The sequence below is a fragment of the Salvelinus sp. IW2-2015 genome, linkage group LG8 (genome assembly GCF_002910315.2).
Source record: "Salvelinus sp. IW2-2015 linkage group LG8, ASM291031v2, whole genome shotgun sequence".
Classification (NCBI taxonomy): domain Eukaryota; kingdom Metazoa; phylum Chordata; class Actinopteri; order Salmoniformes; family Salmonidae; genus Salvelinus; species Salvelinus sp. IW2-2015.
Genome location: NC_036848.1, coordinates 15,624,193 through 15,651,847, shown reverse-complemented (window position 1 = coordinate 15,651,847; position 27,655 = coordinate 15,624,193). Strand labels below are relative to the sequence as shown.

Genomic DNA, 27,655 nt, shown 5'->3' with positions numbered 1-27,655 from the left:
TCAACCCATGGTGGTCTGGATTTGGAGTCACACTCAAAATAAATTAAAGTGGAAAACCACACTACAGGCTGATCCAACTTTGATGTAATGTCCTTAAAACAAGTCAAAATGAGGCTCAGTAGTGTGTGTGGCCTCCACGTGCCTGTATGACCTCCCAACAACGCCTGGGCATGCTCCTGATGAGGTGGCRGATGGTCTCCTGAGGGATCTCCTCCCAGACCTGGACTAAAGCATCCGCCAACTCCTGGACAGTCTGTGGTGCAACATGGCGTTGGTGGATGGAGCGAGACATGATGTCCCAGATGTGCTCAATTGGATTCCGGTCTGGGGAACGGGCGGGCCAGTCCATAGCATCAATGCCTTCCTCTTGCAGGAACTGCTGACACACTCCAGCCACATGAGGTCTAGCATTGTCTTGCATTAGGAGGAACCCAGGGCCAACAGCACCAGCATATGGTTTCACAAGGGGTCTGAGGATCTCATCTCGGTACCTAATGGCAGTCAGGCTACCTCTGGCGAGCCCATGGAGAGCTGTGCGGCCCCCCAAAGAAATGCCACCCCACACCATGACTGACCCACCGCCAAACCGGTCATGCTGGAGGATGTTGCAGGCAGCAGAACGTTCTCCACGGCGTCTCCAGACTGTCACATGTGCTCAGTGTGAACCTGCTTTCATCTGTGAAGAGCACAGGGCGCCAGTGGCGAATTTGCAATCTTGGTGTTCTCTGGCAAATGCCAAACGTCCTGCACGGTGTTGGGCTGTAAGCACAACCCCCACCTGTGGACGTCGGGCCCTCATACCACCCTCATGGAGTCTATTTCTGACCGTTTGAGCAGACACATGCACATTTGTGGCCTGCTGGAGGTCATTTTGCAGGGCTCTGGCAGTGCTCCTTCTTGCACAAAGGCGGAGGTAGCGGGCCTGCTGCTGGGTTGTTGCCCTCCTACGGCCTCCTCCACGTCTCCTGATGTACTGGCCTGTCTCTTGGTAGCGCCTCCATGCTCTGGACACTACGCTGACAGACACAGCAAACCTTCTTGCCATAGCTCGCATTGATGTGCCATCCTGGATGAGCTGCACTACCTGAGCCACTTGTGTGGGTTGTAGACTCCGTCTCATGCTACCACTAGAGTGAAAGCACCGCCAGCATTCAAAAGTGACCAAAACATCAGCCAGGAAGCATAGGAACTGAGAAGTGGTCTGTGGTCACCACCTGCAGAACCACTCCTTTATTGGGGGTGTCTTGCTAATTGCCTATAATTTCCACCTGTTGTCTATTCCATTTGCACAACAGCATGTGAAATTTATTGTCAATCAGTGTTGCTTCCTAAGTGGACAGTTTGATTTCACAGAAGTGTGATTGACTTGGCGTTACATTGTGTTGTTTAAGTGTTCCCTTTATTTTTATGAGCAGTGTACATATTGTCAACTGTAAAGTTTGTTGGAGGAGTAATGGTCTAGGGCTCTTTTTCATGACTCGGGCTAGGGAAATCTTAACTCTACAGCATTAACACTGACATTCTAGATGATTCTCTGGTTCCAACTTTGTGTAAACAGTTTGGGAAGGCCTTTTCCTGTTTCAGCATGTCAATGCCCCCATGTACAAAGCGAGGTCCATACAGAAATGTTTGTCAAGATCGGTGTGGAAGAATTTGACTTGCCTGCACCTCAACCCCATCGAACACCTTTGGGATGAATTGGAATACCGACTGCGAGCCAGGCTTAATTGCCCAACGTCAGCGCCGATCTCACTAATGCTCGTGGCTGAATGGAAGCAAGGCTCCAACATCTAGTGTAAAAGCTTTCCTAGAAGAGTAGAGGCTGTTATAGCAGCATATTAATTCATGCCCATAATTTTGGAATGAGATGTTTGACGAGCAGGTGTCCACATACGACATGGCCAAAAGTATATATAAATGTACAGTACAATTAAGACAGTCAACGACAAGTGTACATTTTCCAATTTATTACCTTCATCTTTAACAAATATACATACATAATAAATATAAAAATCAAACATTGTCCAATGTTAAACAACCTTACCGCAGAGAAATAGCTAAAAGCTTATGTTACCAGACAATTAAACTGATGTTGCCTATTCATAAGTATCTTTTTCTAGTAATTGTCCATTCCTGTGTGACAAGAATAGACGCGCAGTTTGTTTCCAAGAACGAAGAAGAGGTTGACTCATCTCGAAAAACAGTGGCTTTGTTGCTGAGTAAAGCTATTGTTCTATCAGTAAAGTCAGTGTTAAGTCACGTGGATCTAATGCCGTAATATTCACACCCAACATATTGATGGCTCGCTCTAAAAAGGGAGCGAGAATAAAACCGGGACGGAAAACATGCAGGTTGTTTATGGTCCATCGTTTTGAGTAGCTACTGGCTTTAACAATACTGGCTCTTCCAAGTAGTAGGGCTTTCTGCCGCGCGGCAATAGAAGCTGACAAATCAAGCCTCGCGTCTCCGCTGTTGGCAGAGCAGCTTGCTTTACAGGCGAATAAAATGTTTGAAAGAAAAATAAAAACACACAATCAGTGTTCCCCCATTTAGCACAACAACGTCTCTGTCCAAGTTGTCAGTGTTTGAGTTTCCCATTGTGAGCGTCGACTGGTAGAGTTTGGCAAACAGAACGGCGTGGGTTATGCCTGGCAAACGGAACGGCGTGGGTTATGCCTGGCAAACAGAACGGCGTGGGTTATGCCTGGCAAACAGAACGGCGTGGGTTATGCCTGGTAGTGCCCGATGTAGTGTGTCCCTCGGTTATAATCTTGGTCTTCTATAATGGACACATACCCAGATAATTGCCGAGTTATCAGTAGTATGCCCTGTGTCATAAGTGGATTCCTTGATTGCACTATACGTCTTTTAGGGAAAGTTCTGTCCTCTGAAAAAAGCTCTAAATTGTACTGACTGACCAAGCTAGACATTTAACTATTTTAACAGATATCTTAAATTGATCTCAGCGTTGAAATGAATACCACCTTAGTGCAATTCTTAACATGCTATGCGCATTAGATTTGTGCCAACGACGATTCGGTTTGACCTTTACATGCATGCTCTTAATATTTCCTGGGCAAATTCTAGTGTACGGTCTAGTGTATACCTGGAGAAAAGCTTACCAAAATACTTTAGTTTTCCTATCTTGAAACATTGTTTTTGTGAAGGACGGCTGGCGCTTGTTCGCTCACAGGAGAGGCTGAAAATGAAAGGTTATGTGAACAGTCACAGCCACCTCTCCAATCAACAACAATGAAAATATCCACCAGGATCACTTAATTTTAGAATACTATTCAGTCTTGTCAACACATTATTAAACTCCCATTACAAAATAACTGCATACATCATAATGTGCAATTCATACCATTCTGAACCCCTTCACATAAACAAAGGTGGCATTTTCTTACTTAGAAGATCAATAAAATAAAAAGGGGGGACAGTTCTTCAGTCGCATCGATGGATTCAGTGCTCTGGGTATCAAATACACAAATCTACTGCAAAAAGAAGAGGGGACTTTAAGGCTTACAGCACTTCTACCCCCATTATACACTTATGGGAGTCACATTACTAACCAATAACATAGTGGGCGCAGCCTATGGAACCGGTTAAGGCAAAGTGCGAGTTTGTGTCCCCCTCACCTAACATCACAGAGATGCTATCGCTATGCCAGGACCGTTTGTCTTGAAAAACTGTAGTGCAAGTAGGAAGACATTTTTGTAGTGGTAAATACTGACGGTGTTGCGTTATTGCTTGAGGGCTACAAAGTCTGAGTTTGCTTTCTACTGAGACTTCCCACAACAGTGGAAGAGGACTACAATTAGGTCAAATGTCCATCGATCCAAATAAAGACTGACTGGTTTGATGAATAAACCAAGTGAATCAATAAACTAGGGCACAATTGGTTGAGTTCTAAGAAAAGCAACAGACTTTGCAGCCTTCTGGATAGTTCTCTGTTAATGTCATGTCCAATTCAAAAAATGAACCCTTAGTACCTAGTAGGTACACTAGTGAAGTGTAGCATAGCCAGATCAGGGCTAAACATAAGGACAATTCAGAGTATGCTATTCTGTTCTTCTGAAATAGACTACATTTTCTTTGTATCATGTTTATTTAGACCTGTAGGCTATATTAAATAGATTTATACTTTTTTWAAATGTTGATGTTCCAAAGGTCTGCATCAGTGGCTTGTAGGCTATGCATGGAAGCCAGGAGATGCTAAACATGTTCATGTTAAATAATGGTCAATTACCATGAGACCAGCTGACAAAATTTCATGACCGCCACAGCCCTAGTCCCTACACCTAGAAACTTCTCATGGTCCCTTGTATATCTAAGAAGAAGTGTCTAGGTGTAAGGGGGATAAACTTCCAATCGGCAGTAACTTTGTCTCTGCGTCCCTCCAAACCATGGGAACTAGAAGTGGTCTTCCCCCTGCTGTTACACAGTTGTATGATCGCATCCTCGGTTTCTGTACATCCCAAAAATGTAAGAAAAATCAATAAAAATCACAGCCAGCCTTGGGGAAGAGAAAAAGAAAAAAACTTTCAAAAGTACACTGCAATCAGGTAAAAAAATACACCTACTTTCAAAACAAAAACTCTTACATGGCGCACAATTCAAATGCAAACGTGAGTCTAACGTACTTAAGTTTCAGTGGTTGATTAAAAACACACATCTAAGTGCTATATCATTGCATGACAAATGTCCAACCCAAAGTGTTTCAATACATTTTAGTACTGTGTGTTCGACTAGATGGCAATTATTTTTTTAGTCTTATAAAAAAGGACATCACTACGAAAAATGCATCAGCCTTTTAAAATATGCAGGGCTTCAATATAAAGTGCTTCATTACATCGTTTTTTTTTTTTTACAGTTTCTTATTAAAATATTGTATTCCCTGGAGTGAAACCATAGTAAACATGTTACACATTGGTAAAAATAAACATTTTGGAATGTCTTTTTAAAAAGTCCCATTAGGTGATTTTGGTCAAGCTGAACTTGTTCCTGGAGCCTGGAAAGCAAAGTTATTCAAGTGTTATTACTCCATTCACAGTATCGCATGCAGTCTTTTTTTTAAATTATGGAATGGGTGAAAAAAGGGGTTAGATCCATTTCAAAAATAATTTTAAAAAATGGACAAGAAGTTACAGAAAAGAAAATGGACACCACGCAGTGGAATGGTGAGGTTAGGGGATCCATCTTGTGCCCTGAAGGCTGGACATTCAGAGGAGGGCTGAGGGATACACCTGTGTATCCTTGTGTAAAAGCTGAATTGCTGCTGTTATCAACACTGATTGTGCATTATGACAAATACACATAGCTTATTACTTTAAACTATTAGGGGAGATACTACTACTATAACTACCAAATTACAAGAATAATTTTACCCATAATGCTATCTGAGTGTATCTAGGAGATAAGAAAAGGCCAAATCTACAAGTAAACAGAGTTGGCAACATCAGTAGCTCCTAACAGCTGTCTAAATAATTCCGGCAGGAAATCCAGTAACACGGTACATTAGACGGGAAATATGAGTCATACATCCATCTCCCCATCGGTCCCTTTTAGCATTGCAGAATAAAAACTGGCATTGTTGTTGCTCACTGCTGTTTACTTTGGGGGGGCGGACTGTTCATTTCGTACAGTTCCTTTGTGTTCATTTGCCCCCCCATCTTTCTAAGCTGACAGCTGATTATCTGCACTACCAGACATGTCCTTCTCTACCAAAAAGCACCATGGTGATGAAAAGGCAACAAAAAAAACTAACAATATGTACACTTCAGGTTCAAGATAGCCAGGAGATGACAGGCGAGAAAAAAAAACTGAAAGGGATTGAATGTTAGGTGAGAAAATAGTTAGTAGGGGTGAGGGGGATGCCGTGGTTGTGCATTAGATAGCATGCGTTAGCTAGCATGCGAAGAAGACCGTTTAGGTGGCTTCGGTTGTGGCTGAGGCACGACAGCGGGGGAGGGTTTCTGGAGCAGCGTGGCGAAGAGGAAGAGTGTGGAGGTGGGCAGGTAGACGAAGAAGAAGAGGACCATGTCCTCAGTCAGGCAGAGGATCAAGGGGACCACGGTACTTTGCTCCCCCAGGGCCCAGTCCACCAGCACCCCTGCCAGGAGGTAATACACATGGAACTCCTGCAGCTCCTCCCACTCTCCTCCGCCTCCATCCAAGCCCCAGCCCACCGCCTCAGTTTCTCCGCCCACGTCGCCACCCCCTCCGCTGTCACTCACCATGGGCTTCATCTCCGCCCCCTCCACCGACACCACCTCAGTGGGCCGGCTCCGCCCTCGCTCCGCCACCCGCTCCAGCTTCCTGCTGTTTTCCACAAACTCCTGCAGGGGGGAATGGAAAGCAATGTCACATACCATGTGCTGAAACGCACCCGTGTCGGTTAATATACGCTTCATTTACCATATGAATGCATTTCCTTCATCATTAAACCACAGAATCCTTGGTACTTAAGTTTCAAAGGAAAAACCTATATTACTTATGAGTGCCACATAAGTTGCGTATTGCAGCTTATATCATCCTAAACCTAACATTTCTAACTGGGCTATTTATATATTAAAAAATTAATACATTGGAGCTACTGCCGAGTCCCAAACAAAGAATATTTTCAATTTCCTTTCAGCTTCTACATTTTTAAACATCCATCCAGAGAACTCCAGTCAAGAAGGCTCCCTTCTGATTTCTCCCACTACCTCTCATTAAATGTTCAAGGTTGTGTGCTACATGAAACAAGTCACTTTGCATATTTTGTGAGTTTTTTCCCCCCCTGATATGCCTGACAAGTGTGCTGACAGCCCTCCCAAAAGAAGAGCATAAGGTTACGGAAGAAAATAATTTCAATGCCACATTTTGAATACATGTTCATCCCTGGATGATTTTGAGTTGTAGGATAAATGGAGCATCCAAAGATGCATGTAGTGAGGGGGAAGATACAAAGATAAAGAAACAGTGTGTTCAACAACTCAAATGAACAGTAGGACTCAAACACTATAATACATTTTTTTGCATAGATAAACCTGACATGGACCAACAATGGTTGAATACCGTTCTATGGTCATGAGAATTGCTCAATAAATAAAACCACACATGTGCAAATAGATACATATTTGTATTTTTTTTAAAATCCCACCAGTATACCATATCTTCGCGTAGCTTACCATCAGGGCTTTGTCCATGTAGAACTCTCTGCCCGGTGTGCCGTCATTGTATTTGGTGTCGATGGCGAAGCAGAGGAAGAGCACGTCCACCACAATCTCGAACATGGACAGGAAGCAGTGGGCCACCAGGAAGGCAAAGAGGCAGACGATGATGAGGGGGAGGACCCACTCTGCGTAGTCCCGCTGGTAGTTAAGCAGCAGTACGCCGGCGAACGCTGTGGAAGTCACGATCAGGATCTGACCGCACACACACACAGAAGATATGCATCAGTGACATGATGATGACGACTGACTGCATTAGTTACATCCTGCATTAATACAGTGCCATCCTCTTAAAAAAGTAAACCCCATTTTAATTCTTGAAACAGCTTCATTCTTAAAAAGTCCATTGTAAAGGGGGACTCCCGAGTGGCACAGCGCCACTACAGCCCCAGGTTCATTCCCAGGCTGTGACACAACCGGCCGCGATCGGGAGTCCCATAGGGCGGCGCACAATTGACCCAGCGTCATCCGGGTTAGGGGAGAGTTTGACTGGGTGGGGGGGGGCTTTACTTGGCTCAATGCGCTCTAGCGACTCCTTGTGGAGGGCCGGGTGCCTGCAGGCTGACCTCGGTTGTCAGTTGAACGTGTTTCCTCCGACACATTGGTGCGGCTGGCTTCCGGGTTAAGTGGGTAGGTGTTAAGCACGATTTAGCGGATCATGTTTCAGAGGACGCATGACTCGACCTTTGCCTCCCCAAACCCGTTGGGGAGTTGCAGCGATGAGACAAGATCGAAAAGGGGGGTAAAATACAAAAATCCATTGTAAGTATAGATGAATGTCCACTACTCTGAAGCCCTCCATTATCCCAGCAGCCCCCTCACCTTGCCAAGGAAAAGGACAAAGTCTCCAACAGCGTTGATGGCCGCAACCCTCAGAGCGTTCTCCACCAGGATCACAAAGGCGTCGCGCGCCGACGTACAGAAACTGGTACTGTTGATGGCTGTCGCCGCGTACGCATTCTACACACACACACAGAGAGCGAGAGAGACTACAGTCACTACAGCAAACAAGCTGGATACAAAACATCTCTTCATCCATCCTTACAATGACCCAATTAGGGGGAAAGAAAGAGCACCTACCTGATTCAAATAGTTGAGGCACTTCTCCAAACACCACAGGCAGCAGATACAGGTCTTCAACATGCAGCGAGCACATGCATTTTCCTGTGTGAGAGAGAGAGAGAGAGGTATCCGAGGTGCACTACTTAAAAAAAAAAAAAATGATAAATCGATTTGAAAAATGTTCCCCGCAGAGCTCCAGAACTTGGTTGTCTTACATCTCAATGCTAAACCAAAAGAGAAGCAGACGTAGACCCAAAGTCAGATTGCCGTGCCGAACTTTGCAGCTCTCTTTCGGAGCATCACTCAGGTAAAGTTACCTCCCCTCTCAGAGCTCTAATGTTAATTTATCCCTTCAATTCAGTGTGCTGCAGTGTGTCTCTCCATTGATCAATTCAATGAACAACACTTGGGGCGTGACAACAAACAGCAGGCTAAGGACAAGACACTAGCTTACGTCACCCACCAAGGAGAATAAAGCAAAATACCTATACGAAATAGCATGATAATAATATCGTAATGTGGTTACCAGATGTGTTTATCCTAAATGAGTAACAGTTCAAATCTAGTCATTATGTCTCATTTATGATCCAAACCAACAACCCTAAAAATAAAAATAAAAATAATAATTTTAATTTAAAAAATAGGCAGCACCATACCAAACCCTAACAGCTCTCTGAACCTAAAATATTGCAAAGTCCTATGCAGAGTTAAACTGTAAACATTTTCTTCTGTAAACTGTCCTAAACGGATCAACCGAAGATAGGCGTCATAAGTCATTATAGCCGATGCCATGTCACAACAACTGATTGTGACTGCAATTTCGACTGCAATTTCAATCTACTGTTGACAAGCCAAAAAGCTAGCCTTGATTAGCTTGCACATCACTCAGGACAGCATTTTATTATTTATTATTTTATTAATAAAATGAGACTGTCTTTGAGGGAAATGGAAGAGAGAAAGAAGAGCGTAAACGGTGTGTGTACCTTGCCCTTGAGCTGGTTGTGGACGTACATGAGGAAGAGGCGTGGGATCTTGACCAGGGTGATAATGAAGGAGCCCTTGGCCACGGTGCCCAGGTGGTACCTCATCAGCCTCAACACTGACGACAGGATGGGCGTCACCGGCAGCTTGTTCTTGTCCCTGAAATGGGGGGGCGAAGGGTAGAGGGAGAGAGAATACCATAAATCACCCTCGTCACCACTGACTTCTCCGAGGCCTTTGACAAAAAGCCACCAACCCGTGGCCATTGGACTGGGTGTCAGACCTGCCCCCTCACAGCGTGGCTCTGCCGTTTTGTACCGGCCGCAAACAGGTACACTACCGAGACAGCCTGTCAGGAGCTGAACGAAGGCGTGCCTCCTGGAACTCTTCTGGGCCCTTATCTTCCTTGCGGTCATTGACTGCACGTCCCTGGGTCATCGACAGTAGGTGGAAATATGTTGGCGATCTAAAATCTGGTCCACACGTGCACAACAGGTTCCCTCAGCACACCACAGCAGGCCCCGAACAAATTCGACACGTGGGCTCATTCAAGCAGAACGTCACTGAACCCTGCCAAGTGTAAGGTCCTATCAGTGTCCTTCACAGGAAATCCACCAGTCCCATGCCCTCTCCGGATCGAGGGCCAGAAGCCCAGTGTGTGATAGCATGAACATTTTACAGGGGAACGGTACAGAAGGTCTTACAATGGGGCGAGCAGGTTGCTACTATTATGAAGAAAAAAATATATATACACGTTTTCTCCTTCGACGCCTTAAGGTTCCATGTGCCACAGGAAGACCTTGTGAGCATTTACACCGGCTACATGCGCCACATCCTGGAGTATGCCGACCCTGCTTGGCACAGCTCACTGACCCAAGCCCACTCTGATGACCTGGAGCGTATTCAGAAGAGCATGCCGCACCCTCCAGTTATACTGAGGAGTAGTTTTGTTTATTAGGATCTCCATCACAATTACATTTTAGTCATTTAGCAGACGCTCTTACCCAAAGAGACTTACATTTAGCTACTGCACATGCAGCAGCTACTCTTCCTGGGGTGTACATAAAACGTACAAATACAGAACAGTTAGACAAGAACAAAATATATTACATTAAATTCAAAATAGGAGTTATACACAAAACATTAAGACCACCTGCTCATTTTATGACAGACGGAGCAGGTGAAAGCTACGATCCCTTATTGATGACACTTGTTAAATCCACTTCAAATCAGTGTAGATGAAGGGGAGGAGACCGGTTCAATATTGATTTTTTAAGCCGTGAGACAATTGAGACATGGATTGTGTATGTGTGCCATTCATAGGGTGATTGGGCAAGACAAACATTTTAAGTGCCTTTGAACGGGAAACGGTAGGTGCCGAGTGCAATGGTTTGTGTCAAGAACTGCAACGCTGCTGGGCTTTTCACGCTCAACAGTGTCCCGTGCGTTTCAAGAATGGTCCACCATCCAAAGAACATCCATCCAACTTGACAACTGTGGGAAGCATTGGAGTCAACATGAGCCAGCATCCCCGTTGAACGCTTTCGACACCTTGTGGAGTCCATGTCCAGACAAATTGAGGCTGTTCAGAGGGCAAAAGGGGAAGGTACTACTGCATTATGTAATTAGTTACAAAACAATAGAAATGCAATTGAGTATTGCTGCTGTTTGTCTGGCATCCAACAGTCCATGATCATCTCTGTTGACCATGACAGCATTTTGCAGAGAAAAATGGGTTGAGGTACAGTATACTATTTGGGCTCGGAATGACGTGGCCCATTGTTTACCTGGCAACGACCACAAGAGCATTTCAAAGAGTGGTCAGTCAAAGTGAGCTCATAGGAATATAATCTCCCTGTCCACTCAGCCTGTTCTTTCAGGCTTTCTGATAGCTAGAGAGATGAAAGGGTATAATTTCTTCAATTCTGAGCATTTTAATAGTGTTAAAATATGATGCTTGGTCATACTATTTTTACTTGGGAAATAGGATGACTGTGCAGGACCTTTTAAACGCATGGCATCGACTTTTTCTTTTAGCTTATTTTTTTATTTTGTTGCTCTCATCATTAATATTTTGTATGCTCATGGATTTCAGTTTGTATTAACTACTATGAGTAAGAAAAACAATCTTCAAGAAAATTATAAATTAAGAGTAAATTAAATGGAAGCGACAGTGAGAGGGGGGGCAGAGAGAAGTTTAAATTGACATTCCTGTTCTCTAATTTCTATATATCTCTGTGATAAAAAAATGATAAAAAAAAAAAAAAGGTATTTATGGGTTAAGCAAATTTTTGTGACAAGCGGACAATAAAATCAAATATTGTTTCTAAGCCCACACAGACAGCGTTGTGGGGCAGCAGCGCCTCTTCAACCTCAGGAGGCTGAAGAAATTTGGCTTGTTACCAAAAGCACTCACAAACTTCTACAGATGCACAATCGAGAGCATCCTGTCGGGCTGTATCACCGCCTGGTACGGCAACTGCTCCGCCCACAACCGGAAGGCTCTCCAGAGGGTAGTGAGGTCTGCACAACGCATCACTGGGGGCAAACTACCTGCCCTCCAGGATACCTACACCACCCGATGTCACAGGAAGGCCATAAAGATCATCAAGGACAACAACCACCCGAGCCACTGCCTGTCTCACCCGCTATCATCCAGAAGGCGAGGTCAGTACAGGTGCATCAAAGCAGGGACCGAGAGAACTGAAAAACAGCTTCTATCTCAAGGCCATCAGACTGTTAAACAGCCACCACTAACATTGAGTGGCTGCTGCCAACATACTGACTCAACTCCAGCTCACTTTAATAATGGAAATTGATCAAAAATGTATCACTAGCCACTTTAAACAATGCCACTTAATATAATGTATATGTATATACTGTACTCTATATCTACTGCATCTTGCCATCTTTATGTAATACATGTATCACTAACCACTTTAAACTATGCACTTTTATGTTTACATACCCTACATTACTCATCTCATATGTAATACTGTACTCGATACCATCTACTGCGTCTTGCCTATGCCGTTCTGTACCATCACTCATTCATGTATCTTTATGTACATATTCTTTATCCTTACACTTGTGTGTATAAGGTAGTAGTTGAGGAATTGTTAGGTTAGATTACTCGTGGTTATTTACTGCATTGTCGGAACTAGAAGCACAAGCATTTCGCTACACTCGCATTAACATCTGCTAACCATGTGTATGTGACAAATTTGATTTGATTTAAGCATGATTATAGCCAATATCCTATCAAATAAACATACATTTGTACATAAATCATGAAAATATTTCTGAAGCAGACCTTGTGAAGTAGTACGTGACCACAGCCCCAGCTACAGTCATCTGCTGGCAGGCCAGGATGAACTCACTGATCCAGATGAGGCCCACAGCGTGGTACCACGTCATGTACTGCAGAGGCCCAGTCAGCCGGAACTCTGTCAGACCCGTCTCCTCGTTCTGGACCGGGTTCCCTGAGGGGGACATGTCAGACTCAGTCTAGTGGTCGGGACTAGTTTGGAAAAGTTCCTGAATAAGGCCAACCCAGTGAACTGAACCATACTAGTGTAGTGTCCTGTCGTGTTGGAATGAATCACTTACCTATGTAAAGAGGTTTTCCCTCTCTCCTGTTTTCATTCCCCTTCCCTCTCCTATTTATACCTCCCTTTTACCTCTCCCTCCCTTTTTCACTTCAAGCACATTCAAAAAAGGACCACTGCCCTTTCCCCGTCCCGGACACCCTCCCTCACCGGTAGTCCCAAGGAAGAGCAGCACCAGGCTCCAGTAGAGCCAGAAGAGGAGCAGGGCCAGGAAGGTGCAGAAGGGCTGCAGGGTGAGCAGCGGCAGGTGGATGAACACCTTGCCAGCCACGTGGAACAGGGCAATAGTCAGGGCCACTCGCTTCCTCATGAACAGCATCAGCAGGAGAAGGATCACCTGAGGGGGGAGAGAGAGGAAGGGACACAGAAAGAGAGAGAAGGGTATAGGAAGAGAGGGATGAGAGAGAGCGAGAGAAATTGGGATCGATAAGGAGGGAGAGGGATATAAATGAGTGAAGAAGAGAACAACAGGTCAAGAGAAGGTGGAAGGGACATAGGAAGACAAAAACAGACAGGAAGACAAGGGGTAATAGAGAATGATGAAACAAATGGAAGATGGCCAACAGGAGAGGGAGAGAGCGAGAGAAAGGTTAAAGAGAGAGAGGAGGGGGGAGTAAAAAAGTAGAGGTGCCAGGAGTCAAGAGTTTGAGATTTCAAAGCAGCGCCAGGCATTCAATCTGAAATGTCACACACACCCCACCCACAATTTACAAGGCTTGGTTGCCCAGTCTCCCTTTCATTCCAAACACAAACACTAACTGTACTCACTGTGAATACGGTGGCAGCGATGGCATACACCAGCAGCGCCTGGGCTTTGTCCCTGGACATCTCAGCTTCCTCCTTAGCATCTTCAGTATCTACAGTCTCTTTAGATAGGGTCTCGTTGACAGTTAACCGGTGGTCTATGTACAGCCACCACAGGATGCTTGTGCCCCCTAAAGAAAAACAGACTGCTTTTAAGCTGCTGCATCATTGACAGATTGATCAGCTAGCTGCACACTGCTAAATGCAAAGAGGAACAGCCAAGAATTATCATAGGGCAGGGTTAGGGCAGGGTTGCACTTAACATTCATTCTGTCATTGTTTTCAGTTCTCCTTGATTGATCAAAACCCTGGCCAGGAGAGACAGGAAGTGAGCTCACCCAGAGAGCCCAGGACCACCGTGGCAGTGAGGATCCAGACCAGCACAGCAGAGATGTAGCGGATGATCACCATCAGGATCATGGAGAGAACTGCAGCAAAACACAGGCACAACAGCACTTAAACTAACCTTTAAAAAGACAGATCTAGTATCAGCTAACCCTGCCCTCGGCCTCAACCCCCCACAAAAAACATCAAAACTGATCATGAATAAGCACTCGGGACTTCCAAGTAAGGATCAGCTCACAATATTCAAATCCTTTTCCTTCCGCCATTGGAAGCATACGAAAAGAAAAAAAATGTCCTTGAATCGACACATATGAGAACTTTGTCCAACCCTAACCCACATGTACTCTGAAGGTGTCAGCTTTAACTCCCAAATGGACAAGTTCCTGGCTCAAATGGCATGCCCTTTACCTTCAAGCCTTCTTCCTCTCATTCCAAGGAGGGCCTACAGTCTCAAGGGAGATTCAAAGATGTGATGACATTGCTGTATTTTCCGCCCAGCGCTGCGTTTCTCCACCATCCATCTCTGACCTACAGTAACTGCCTGTGTACTGACACATCATACCGATATGGAGAAATCAGCAGAACGCACTAGAGCAGGACAGATGTTTCCTATGCAGGCCTATTCTTTACTGGCTCACATTAGGGAAGGCTCAGAGACTAGTGGGCCCCAGAAATACAATGAAGAGTCAGGTTATTCACTCTCACTGGGTTAGTCCCTGTCCCTGTCCAGAAACTACCCGTATCCCCTTGCCCTGGCTCGCCATCTGAAATAATTGGATAGGAATGGCAGTAGCTCAACCTTAACCCCGATTGGTGGAGATGTCACCATATTGCTTATACCTATCCAGCCTCCCCCCTGAGATACTGCTGACAACAAACGCCTGCAGATGAGGTCATCACCTAGTGCCAGCAGGCAGAGGCCCACGATGATCTCCTTGCTGGCCATCACACCAGCGATCAGCCTGTGCAGCACGCTGTTGTCACTCACAAACGTCACCACAGCCTCTGCAAACTTGGCATAGCAGGAGATGTCCACCGGCGTGCAGCGGTTAAACACCGGGAGAGATTTGCTGTGGGATGGAGCGAAGTAGAGGTCAAATGTCACATGACCTGGGAGGTTCTCTAAAATAATCTCTGATCTACATGACTAGTTAAGTGAAAGTCCTTTAATGGGTCTGAATGAGAAAAGGAACGGAAGCGGTCTAAGACTATTGAAATAAGTGATGGGGGAAAATAACCAATTAGTTAAATTAAATAAATTGATACTTTGAATTCAAGTATTGATTTGTAGTTTTTTGTTCCGCTAGGTAGCGTTAGTGATCTGTACCTGCGTCAAAACTCTGGTATTTTTCATCCTATTGCTTGTTCTCCACCTTTTTAAATAGTGAGGACTTATTTCCATGATCAAAACTCATTTTCTCATGCTCTCTCATCTCTCTGTAGCAGACATATAGTGAACAATATGTTTGGAACATTAAATCTCAGTACATATAGAATAGTGATAAAAAAAATAAAAAAATAAAAATAAAAATAAATCGCATTACACATTGAAATGCAGCCCTATTGTTAAGTCTTCCTACCTTGGTGGAACTGGAAGTTTGGGACATTTGTCAAACCTCTCTGGAAGGCTGGGATATTTGTGGCCGGCTAGCTCGTAGGAGCACAGCTCCGACCCTAAGTGAAAGAGAGACAAATATTTTTTAAAGTGCAGCCATAAAAACACGCCAAGCAACACAAGGATCATTAAATGAAATTCAGTCTCCCCAAAAGTGATCAAAGTTACTGCACAATATCGTGTCTAGACCAAAATATCCTGATCCAGATTCCATCATTTCCCCTTTATGCAACTGAGCAAGTTATGCATAATGACGGATGAAATCGCATTTCCTCAATCTCGTTAACGGTGTTATTCTCACCGCCCCGGGAATTCAGAATCAGCCAGTCGAATCAGAACACAAGACCCCTTCAGACAGCAAAGTTACATAAACCCAGTCCAGTCTATCATGGGGGCATACATGGAGTGTGTGTGTGTCACGATAAGTATATACAGTACTGACAGTAGACACACAAGCCTAGCTGAAGGACGGGCTAGGATGGCACAAACAATAGAACCCATACAGCAACGGGTGGAATTGTCCTTAATGGTGCCTTTGTTAATCTAGTTCTCTCTCCACATGTGCCAAGGTGCCCCCACTGTGCCAGACCGTGTATGTGAGAAAGAAAGAACAGTATTAAGGGGTCGATGGCACACAGGGTCACGGGCATGTCACCGTTTGTGGAAAGTGTTTGTCGTTCCATAGGATGGCAGTGAGTCACTCAATGACGTGATGGATGGCTGCAGTAATGATGACCTAGTAGCCTTCTGGTGATGGGAGAAGAGAAACACCAGCTCCTCATACCACTCTTTCCTAACAACGGGACAGTCTTGAGTTGATTTTATGCCTTCTCATCTAAAGATTCGTGGTGCTAAAAAACATATGGATGTGTGAGATTGTGATGACTAAAAGAGCTTCCATTCGTAACAAATCATGACATGCCCGTTACTGACAAACAGATTTTCAAAATCAATACCTTGCATGTGTTGGGTTCCACAGCCTGACCAATAGAGTTACTGAGAGGAATAGAGAATCAGTGAATGGTTCAATATGCTGTCAGTCTTATGCTTTTGTGTGGTTTGACGGCAGAAAAGCGTACCGCTGACAGTGTTCACTCCGTTTCACTCGGGGCCCCCACTTCACTCACCGTTGTGCATGGCAAACCGCTTGAGGTCCTGGTACGTCTTCAGCTCTTCATCAGGACACACGGACACACACAGGGCCATAGACTTGATCTTCCTCTGCACTATGTCAATGTTACACGGGTCCAGGAAGAACACATATCTACAGACAGAAACAAACAACAAAAAAGACAAAGACATGTTCTTTATCAACACCTACATAAGGAATGAGTAACAAGGGATGTGAGAATTTCAGCAATTTGTTTATCTGATCTTTATCAATAAAATCCATTTCCCTCATCACCGATATGAGGAATGAGTCACGAGAAAGAAGGGAATGTGAAAATGTGGGCGTGGGAACGTGATATTGAGAGGGGAAAACAAAAGCCACAAAATAACCTGAAAGTCCTGAAGCCTACACCTCCCCTCAATGTCCTGGTCGTTTTGGGGACAAAGCAAAGCACAATGCCTCCACAATACCTTATTCACTGAGATATGATAAAAATGGCACGAGACAAGAGAGCCTTTGGCTGCTGATGCTGTTGGAACTGGTCCATGGGACTTGGCAAGTGGAATGGAGAGAGAAAGGAACAAGGACATTTTTATAAGAGAATCCTTCACTGTAGTCCATCTGTCTGGTGCTTTTATACACTACGGGGTGGGCACCTCGCCTGCCCACACACACTTGCAGGAGCAATTGTCCTGGGTGTTGCACACAAAAGCTGAAAATGAACAAAATATACACAGACAAACATTACTATGCTGGGAGAATGAAGTCAGTAGTCTACACTGGTGAAGCCCAGTCTATGTCTAGGCCAGTGTAATTACACTGGTCCAGACAAACGTCTAGGTCAGGCTAAAGTGAACGTAGTCCAAATGAACTGTTCTGGTGATTCATAAGCTGGCTCAGTGGTTTGCACTGATGCTGGTTGAAAGGAAGATCGATATGAAAATCAAGTCACACTGAATTGATCAGAATAGTCGAGGGCAGTTTGACTTTGCGGTCAGTTCTTCCTAACAGCTAAGGTTAGGATCGGGCTTGGATAAACTGATCCTGGATCATCAACTAACAGCCATGGCCAGAAGAATAGGCCTACAACGTTTGGCCCCTGCCTTTTGAATGAGGAGCTGCTTAACAGTATTAGCCAAATAAACCCTGACCAGTTATCCCTTAATGCGATCAATAGTGACAAAGTCAGAGCTTATGTGACACTAGCCTATATCTCGCACAGGTAGGTCACGTAAAAGGTTGCTGAGGGCAGTACTGAACACAACCTCAACTGGGCCTACATTTAACCACCCCACCAATGATGCAAGACTTTTTTTTTTTTTTTTTTTGCCCACAGAATGGCAAAAACTTGCAGACAAACCATTTCTGACTACCACCAAGAAAGCAGTACTTTATAGACCACTGCTGTGTTATTCTGTCTAATGACATGAAGAGAAGATCTACCAAGAGAGATTATGAAGTGAGGAGGGGAAGCACAGAGCGCGACAGAGAGAGAGAAACAGGATTGACGGCTGTGTAGTCCTTAATTGAATCCCATGACAGCTGCATTCTCAGCGGAGTTCGGCATCAGGTGGTTGCGCTTGAGGCAAGTGCCGTCAGTCAAAACTCACACCCTCTGCGGCCGATAGGGCAAGTGTGTGTGTGTGTGTGTGTGTGTATGAGTTCTCTCCTTGTTATCAACCTTATCAAACCCCAAACTGACAAAACAGCCTTCTAATGAAACTATCTTCCACACACACGCTGGGGCCAGCATTAATCCAGTGATCTCAGTCTACAGCGCCTGTCCATGTGTATGCACCCATCCTGATACTCCTGTTCGAACCGGAAATGCTATTTAAAAGCATGTAATACCAACTAAATAAATCTGACATGAAAAATATGGACTGGAATCAAAGTATGTTGTATTAGTCACAATTTAATCAACTCAAAGTTCTGTCAAAGTCACACTATTTCGTTGATGTAGCGCCGTGATAACCCGATTATTGTGATGACGAACAGGGAACAGATTCTCAGCTAAACAAACAGAAACAAAATGGGCCTAGTAGCAGAGATTCAGTACCAAATCCCTGCGAATCTGACTAGTTAATCCCATGCACTCGCTTTTGTTACTGTAACATCATGGAACAATATTGAAAATGTATATTTCTTCAAGCGTGTTTGTAGACAACGCACAGTGAGAAGTTTATGCCTCTACCAGTGCCAAAAGGCTGCAGTACCTTCAGAAAGTATTCACACCCCAGGACTTTAGCCACATTTTGTGGGATTAAAATGGATTTGTCATTTTTTTGTCAACAATCAAGACAAAAATACTCTGTCAAAGTGGAAGAAAAATTATAACATTTGTAGAAWTTTTTTATAATACACTAATATATATCTTGATTAGATAAGCCCCTGAGTCAATACATGTTAGAATCACCTTTGGCAGCGATTACACCTGTGACTCTTTCTGGGTAAGTATCGAAGAGCTTTCAAAACCTGGATTGTACATTTGCCCATTATGGTTTTTCAAAATTCTTCAAGCTCTGTTAAATTGATTGTTGATCATTGCTAGGCAACCATTTATGTCTTGCCATAGATTTATTTTGTAAATTTAAGTCAAAACTGTAACTCTGCCACTAAGGAACATTCACTGTTTTCTTGGTAAGCAACTCCAGTGTAGATTTGGCCTTGTGTTTTAGGTTATTGTCCTGCTGAAAGGTGAATTCATCTCCCGGTGTTTGGTGGAAAGCTTTTCCTCTTGGATTTTGCCTGTGCTTAGCTCCATTCTGTTAATTTAAAAAAAAATATCATTTTAAAAACTCTCCAGTCCTTAACAATTACAAGCATACCCATAGCATGACGCAGCCACCACTATACTTCAAAAATTTAGAGAGTGGTACTCAGTAATGTGTTGTGTTTTCCCCAAACATAACACTTTGTATCTTAATTGCTTTGCCACATTTTTTGCAGCAGTACCTTGTTGCAAACAGGATGCATGTTTTGGAATATTTTTATTCTGTACAGGCTTTCTTCTTTTTACTGTCAATTAGGTTAGTATTGTTGAGTAACTACAATGTTGTTGATCCATTCTCAGTTCTATTTTCACTAAATTAAACTAACCGTTTAAAAAAAGTCACCATTTGCCTCATGATGAAATCTTTCACCGTTTCCTTTCTCTCCGGTAACTGGAATGCCTGTATCTTTGTAGTGACTGGGCGTATTGATACACCATCCAAAGTGTAATTAATAACTTCACCATGCTCAAAGGGGCAGCAGGTAGCCTAGTGGTTAGAGCATTGAACTAGTCACCGAAAGGTTGCAAGATCAAATCCCTGAGCTGACAAGGTAAAAATCTGTCGTTCCACCCCTGAACAAGGCAGTTAACCCACTGTGCCTAGGCCGTCATTGAAAATAAGAATTTGTTCTTAACTGACTTGCCTAGCTGAATAAAGGTAAGATAAAAATATATATTTTTTAAATATTCAATGTCTGCTTTTTTTTACCCATCTACCAATAGGTGCCCTTCTTTGCAAGGTATTGGAAACCCTCCCTGGTCTTTGTGGTTGAATCGTTTTGAAATTCATTGCTCGACTGAGGGACCTTACAGATAATTGTATGTGGGGTACAGAGATGAGGTAGTTATTCTAAAATCATGTTAAACACTATTGCACATAGTGAGTCCATGGAACTTATGTGACTTGTTAAACACATTTTTACTCCTGAACTTTAGGCTTGCTTTAACAAAAGGGATCGAATACTTAGACTCAAGACATTTCAGCTCTTCATTTTAATTTTTTTTGTAAAAAAACAAATGTAAAACTGAATTCCACTTTGACATTATGGGGTATTGTGTGTAGGCCAGTGACCAACTGGGAGCTAACCAGTGAGCCTGAAAAGGGTCATCAAGGGCAAAAGGATGTTGAATTTCTAAATAGTTCAGTGAATAAAGCCACTATACATTTTTAAGGGCCTACACACACACACACACACACACACACACACACACACACCACCACACACACACACACACACACCACACACACACACACACACACACACACACACACACACACACCACACACACACACACACACACACACCACACACACACACACACACACACACACACACACACACACACACACACACACACACACACACACACAATTACCCAGGACTAGAGGTTTGAGGATGATTTCAAACTGGGCAAATGAGTGACTATCAAACTGGCATGCTAGTCAAGGGGGTATCAATCAACACAATAGCCATGTACAACAAAGGGTCCAATATCCCTATAGCTATTCATTTCAAAATGGCCTTGCCCACAGGCATGTTTTTACACAACACTACCACAAGGATCAAGAACACACTACAAGTGAAATCAGCTTACTCATTGTTGATACAACTCTCCACTCTAAAATGGAACTGAAGACTGTTCAGCACACAAATTAACTGTGTGGGTGTTATGCTCAAGTCAGCCAGTTTGTGGTTGTTCCAAAGGAAGAGCGAGCAGTGCCGTCATCGCCCCCCACCCTGCAAACTGCCACTGCTGCTGAAAACACTGGGGAAACACTGGTGAGACCGAGCCAAGTGTTGCGGAGACAAGGCGGTGCTGGGACCACCCGACAGCAGAAACAGAGCCGTAAACAACGATGTATGGAGAAAAAAAAGCGAAAGAGAGAGAGAGAGATAAACAGAGAAATTGAGCAAAAGAGAGCGAGAAAGAAAAACAGATAGAGACCGAAAAATAGAGAGCGAGAGAGAAAAACAAAATAGAGAGACCGAGACTCCCAGTCAATGATATCTGAGTGTTGGGTGACAGGGTCCTCCTTGTGTCAGCCAGAACCCTCTCCTGAAACGTCTTCCTCCGCTCACTTACTAACAGTCACAAACTGATACCAAGCCACTTTTGTTCTCCACACCCTATGATCACCTATAACTTACGTCTGTAAACATTGGCAGCGCCTCTGCAAATGCCTCTGCATTTAGAATCTTTAAAGAACCTTAAACGCTTAACATCCATAGGCACATTAACATATAAAATCAAAATCAAACATGGGTGTTCAATAGGAACTAGCCTCATGCTTTCAAATGATGAACAATTCCATATTCCATTCTTTCATCAGTCTATCCAAACGTTAAGGGGAAAAACATCAAGCCAAGCGATTTCAAAGCCATTAATATCTCTTCAGCGGCACAACCAAAATAAATAAAATGCCCCTCTGCTGATGACTCACAGGTCTGTACCACTAGCCAAGCACTAAACACACAGTCAATCCAGTCAAATGTCAGTCAAATGTAATCAGCCTGCCATGCAGCTGAAGTGGGCTGAAATACCTGTGTTCCCAGAGGGCGGCGTGTGCAGTAAGTACATACAGTTCAGTGTGACAGAATGTCCTTATGCCTCTGCATATTTATTCAAGGTTTTATTTATGCTAGTTTCCAATAGGCCAGGGGTAAAATATAATTTTGACATTTCTATTGAACCAATGAGCAACGGGGCAAAGCTATTTCTTAACATTTCTCAATAATGGCCTAATTCACCCTAACATTTGTATTTGTAAACAGAGTGGTGGGTTTTGGCAAAATGGCACTGCCGCTGAGCTAAAAGAGTGAAAGTTGGGTGAGAAAAAGATAGGAGAGAGAGAGAGAGAGTGGAGTAAGATTGAAAGATGGGTGAGAAAGTAAGACTCACTTTTTGTCCGTCTGATCCAGTCCACTCAGTCTGACCCCTTCAATCTGCTCATTGCGCTGGCCGCAGGTGTTCCCGTAGCTGTCATATCCGAAGACCAGGCGGGCTGCGCCCCCCGTGGCAATGGTGAACCCAAAGATACTCCCCTGAAAGAAGCATTAGCATTCAATGCAGCAAATTCAATACACTGTGTGTGCGTGACAGTGGGGTATGATTGTGTATAAATGTATTGTTGACAGCTATAAAATGTAATGTACCATCCTGACTGTCTAACTGCGAAGCTTACGGATAGTTTAATGAAAAGCACCACTAAAACACCAACAGCCAAATCCTGCAGACCAAGCAGCTTGAAGTGACTGGTGTTTTTTGAAGTACACATTAAAATCACAGAAATTGAATTCTAATTAATTTGTCAATCTGTTACAACAGCTATTCTTATTCTACTCTCCAAACAACACACCAGACATTTTGGGAGAGGCACAGGGTCATCTGCTGTGCAGTGCCAGTGTCCCTGGAACTATTTAGGGTGTATTAGGTGTCTTGCTTGAAAGGCAAAACAGTAGGCAATGGAAACCATCTGAAATAAATTCCTACTTTTCCTCCTTTGCCAGGATCGGGATTTGAAACAGCCAATTTCCAGCTAACTGGCTACAGGTACCTAAAGCTACTCAAATGCAAAAAGCTTGAGTGGAAACATGGGCCATAACCTTGTTTTTTGTGTGTGTGTGTTTTACAACATTTTTCTTCAAGTCACTCTTTACTCAGTTGCAGATTCAAATAAAAAGTTATATTCACTCTAAGTATAGGCTAGTAGGCCTATGCTGTAGCAAATATAAAATATACTGATATTCCTAAATAATAGGCTTACATCGATGAAAACCCCTACTGTATGTAACAAGAAACACATCATTCCATGTCTGTAATAGATAGTGCTGCATGATGTTAACGTGTGTTTACAACACAACAGCAGTGAAAATGACTGGTAAATTGATCTATTCAGATGGGTTTGTTTGTTTCATACATTTTTGCCATATGTCAACCATTCTCAAAAGTCAAAGTACTCTTCAATTTTACACTTCAGCAGGTGTTAATTGTCTGCATGCTTGTAGCTAATTGGCTGAACTGATGCGGTGTTGCAACCTGACACAGGTGACACTTGTCAGGCAATCAATCAGCTGGACATTTAAAAAGAGTGTGTCATGACAAGTTAAACGACTTTCGTTGATGTGAGCTTTGTATTTGTGTTTTAACTAATATGTTTATGTTTTTAACATTGCTCTTTGCTTGCAACTGTCAAATGAATCGGCATACTGGCTACTTACCATTCCGACGCAGAATACAGTAAATAAAAGGAACCACGGCATATCCGTGCAACTTCGATCCTCCAAGGGTTTCCATTCTCTCTTTGTCCTCTGGAAAACAAAATACCAACACATCGGCAGTGCCACATTAGCAAATCGTCTATAGGCGTCTTTGTCAATTCAAATCGTGACAATGTAGGCTACACAAATATTATTTCACATATGCCACAAAAAATKTCCCTCAATGGAACGCGCCCCGTCTAGCAGTCACCGTGAATGTCATTAGGCCAAGTTCTGACTTCCTTTGTCCCCCGCAATTTCACTTTGACATCTAATTTTCGTAGATAAAGGCTATTTGTGGCCCACTGTAAAGAAACGTTGTTACACTTTGCGTTGAAAACAATCACATTTAACCATACTCTCTCCTTCATTGTCAAGGCGCCGATCAATAGCTTCAAATCTCGCACATTGCGAGAGGTGAGGTTTGTTTACAAGGCTAACGGTGCTCACGAGCTATTTATGGTATGCAAAACTGCTTTCAAGCGGTAGCCTGTGCGAAATGTCGGTGGTAATGCACTAGAAAACTATAAGACAAATTATTGTCCCATTATAATGAAGCTACAGCCTATAGCCTAATATTTCATTTTCGGTTTCGATAATAATAGGATTACACTAGCCTTCCCCGATGAACATAGCCTAGGCTTCTTATCTATGAACATAGCCTAGGCTTCTTATCTAATCTGACTGGGGTGGTGAGAATGGTCCTTGGATGACAGCGGTCGCAACAATGACGCCTAATCTCCGTTCCATTATGTTCAATTTGCAACATTAAAACAATTAATGCAACATAGGGGTAGGGGAAATCGGCATCTTACCTCTGTGCTACCGCAGCATCCCATTGCAGGACAGGGTTCGATTTTCGAATAGCTCAACGCTACAGCACAAGAAAAACAATAACCCAAACTTGCAGGGAGTTAACGGTATTATGTTTACGCTGCATTAATTGCGTAGCACCGATTTAAGCGATCTGTAGATTAGAAAGGCGACACAAATGGTATATTCCATCCGAAATGCATACTAATATCGGTCTCCTTCCTCCAGGTATAAGGGATTAATACTTTAGGATTTATCGCACCACACTTCCTGGGGGATTGTGCAGGTGCAGCCGGAAAAGGAATGTAGCGTCCATTCATCTCATTGAGCCTGCGCATTTGGCACCCGACTAGATAACAGGAGGATGGCGGGACGCTGGGCGGAACGCGCGATTTCCAAACGCGCCACTTTGTCGTTGTATTATCCACCTTCTGTCCATCCACTGTGACCACACATGATGACGTACTGGTACATAACAGGCTATAAGAAATTATGAAAACTGGAGATGTGGGCCTAAAAAGACATGATGCACATATTACAATTTTAAATGGTTGTAGAATAACTAAGTGGGCATGTTCCAATAACAAAATGTGTCACGATTATCAAATTCAAATGAACACAATGGAATAACAATTGCTACTCATCTTATTCCAAATTGGCTACAGTGAACAGTAGCCTAATAAACCCATGGCATACACATGAGTCTAATACATTTATGCATTTTTATCAGCCAAGAGATGATGCTCTAGCCTAAACTACTTGATCAATATTCTATCAACTGCCTATTTCGTTTTTGAAAGATGCATTTGTTGACAAACTCATAATTAAATTAATACAGTATCTAATGTCTTTCAATCTGAAAAAATAACCACAAATCACTTTTCCCAAAACCTTTCCTCAAAAGTTCCCCACAAAGATATATTAACGCTTTTCCTCACTCTCATACGGTATCCAGGACTTATCTGCATGCTGTAGTCTGTCCCCAAATACGGGTTATCCACCTTTTTCCTGGGCCTCCCTTGCTGAGACCCGCTTGTTGGTCTTCTCTGTTCCATCTTCTAGGCTGTGTAAAGCAATGGCAGGGAGATGGCAGTCTGAGGGCAAAAAAAGGGGCCTTTGTTCCATTGTTTTCTGTTGTACCAGGGAGAGAGTGAGTAGTGTGTGAGTGTGGGTGTGTGCGCGAGCGCGTATGCGCATGCACGTGGTGTTTTTATTTGTAAGGCTGTAATGAGTGAGTGTGCATTTTCAGCCGGTGGCACCCCTTTCTCAAATGTAGGGAGTGTAGAGGTGTGTGTGTCCTCATAACAAGTGAATGATTTGTTTTCCTTGTCCTTTTCGATTATCCTTCCATGTTTTAATCATCAACTGTATGGCTACAATGTAGACGAAACATTTCTTAACAGATGAAGTGTTCTCTGTGTTTGTTTTAATGAAATGTACATAATTTAAATAGATTAACGAGCAACATTTGATGAGTTATCATTTTGTAGATGATTTCTCTTTGTACAGTACAGAGTGACGAAGTGGTTTAATTTCTTTCCATTTTCGTTTCCACCACTAGAGAGCAGTCACACATTGTGAAAAACATTGAAAGTTGGAGGAGTCAGCAAAGCAGTAGGGTTACCCAATCCCAGCAGCAAAAGGTAAAATGGATGGACTGGTCAAAGATTCAGTGGTGAAATTTCAGCCTGTTTTGGTGGGATGGAGTTTTGGCCTACCTGTGGTAAAATAGTTAAAAGACCAAGAAGAAAGAGAGTTCCAAACCTCTCTGCCAATAACAGCTAGTTTTCCATTTTCCCCTCCCCACTCAGACCACTCCCAGACAGTTGCTCTTTGCTAAGAAGATACTTTTGTTTCTTTTAGACCATTTACAATTAAAACAATCACAGTAAGGTACTTAATTTTTACCCAGAAATTATTTGATATTGAGATAAAAATGGCTGCATTGGACCTTTAATTTACTGCAATGTAAGTTGGAAAGAATTGAGTCGCCAGTCACAGATCAGTGTACTCCAAATGTTGGTGGTTTTCTGTACTGATATTTGTTTCACAGTACTAGGCTTCTGCAAATATTACTAATACATTCTTCCCATATTTCACACTAATTAAGGGAGTGAGTGTAACGGATTTGAAATGGCTAGCTAGTTAGCGGGTACGCGCTAGTAGCGTTTCAATCAGTTACGTCACTTGCTCTGAAACCTAGAAGTAGTGTTGCACCTTGCTCTGCAAGGGCCGCGGCTTTTGTGGAGCGATGGGTAACGACGCTTCGTGGGTGACTAAAGTTATACTGTTACATGAGGCATGCGCTGCAGATTTCTCCTGGTGCCTATAATGGGATGATATCAACTTGGCTTGCAAACTTTGAACTGTCCCTTTTCTGATTAGAGTGTTGAAGGTGGTCTGCTGAGAATATGCTCTATCTGATCAGAAGCCTGGCTACTGTGTTGATAAGTTATTGAGCTTTGAGTAGGCCTAGTTGACCTCTGAACCAGCTGAGTTTCCCATTCAGATTGGCAGAGTGGAAAGGTCATAATCCAATTCTGTTTCCTCTTTTATGCATGGAATTTGTATTTGTATTTATTAGGGATCCCGTTAGCTGCTGCCTTGGCACCACAGGTCCACATGTCCACAACACAAAATGTTCAATACCACCATACAACAATATCACAATGTGTGTGTATGCATGTGTGTATGCATGCACCTTTGTGTGTGTCTCTTCACAGTCCCTGTTGTTCCTAAAGGTGTATTTTTACCTGCTTTTTAAATCTGATTCTACTGCTTACATCAGTTACCTGATATGGAATAGAGTTCCATGTAGTCATGGCTCTATGTAGTGCTGTGTGCCTCCCATAGTCTGGTCTGGACTTGGGGACTGTGAAGGGACCTCTGGTGACATGTCTTGTGGGGTATGCATGGGTGTCTGAGCTCGGTACATTCAACTTGTCAACACCTCTTACAAAAACAAGTAATGATGAAGTCAATGTCTCTTCCACTTTGATCATTGAGAAATTGACATGCATGTCATAATGTTAGCTCTCTGTGTACTTTTAAGGGCCAGCCGTGCTGCCTT

At 43.4% G+C, this 27,655-nt stretch overlaps 1 protein-coding gene across 5 annotated transcripts; it reads right to left on the bottom strand.

Moving 5' to 3' along the window:
- Positions 1–1,952: 1,952 nt before the first annotated feature.
- On the bottom strand, positions 1,953–25,662 carry LOC111967531 (choline transporter-like protein 1). 5 transcript variants are annotated; one of them, XR_011480319.1, is made up of 16 exons: positions 25,524–25,662; positions 23,734–23,823; positions 22,415–22,557; positions 16,757–16,893; positions 15,595–15,688; positions 14,915–15,084; positions 14,008–14,097; positions 13,634–13,800; positions 13,016–13,202; positions 12,571–12,739; positions 9,260–9,416; positions 8,295–8,378; positions 8,037–8,174; positions 7,173–7,409; positions 2,705–6,338; positions 1,953–2,648 (listed from the first exon to the last, which is right to left on the bottom strand). XR_011480319.1 is itself a non-coding variant. In XM_023992619.3 (16 exons), the coding sequence occupies exons 1-16, from the start codon at positions 25,638–25,640 to the stop codon at positions 4,988–4,990; spliced, it is 2,106 nt and encodes a 701-aa protein (XP_023848387.1). In that variant the 5' UTR covers positions 25,641–25,662; the 3' UTR covers positions 1,953–4,987. The 5 variants fall into 5 exon arrangements, 4 of the variants coding, with proteins under 4 accessions (XP_023848387.1, XP_023848388.1, XP_023848389.1 ...); XM_023992619.3 differs by having other exon boundaries at positions 1,953–5,011; positions 6,237–6,338; XM_023992620.3 differs by lacking the exon at positions 25,524–25,662 and adding an exon at positions 24,588–24,948 and having other exon boundaries at positions 1,953–5,011; positions 6,237–6,338.
- Between the last annotated feature and the right edge of the window lie 1,993 nt (positions 25,663–27,655).

Excerpts from the sequence above, each read along its gene's own strand:
- LOC111967531 (XM_070444782.1), bottom strand. The coding sequence starts at position 25,640 with ATGGAACAGAGAAGACCAACAAGCGGGTCTCAGCAAGGGAGGCCCAGG. Across the intron at positions 13,203-13,633 it reads TCGCTGCCACCGTATTCACA|GTGATCCTTCTCCTGCTGAT; the intron begins GTGAGTACAGTT and ends CTCCCCCCTCAG. Across the intron at positions 8,175-8,294 it reads GCCTCAACTATTTGAATCAG|AATGCGTACGCGGCGACAGC; the intron begins GTAGGTGCTCTT and ends GTGTGTGTGTAG.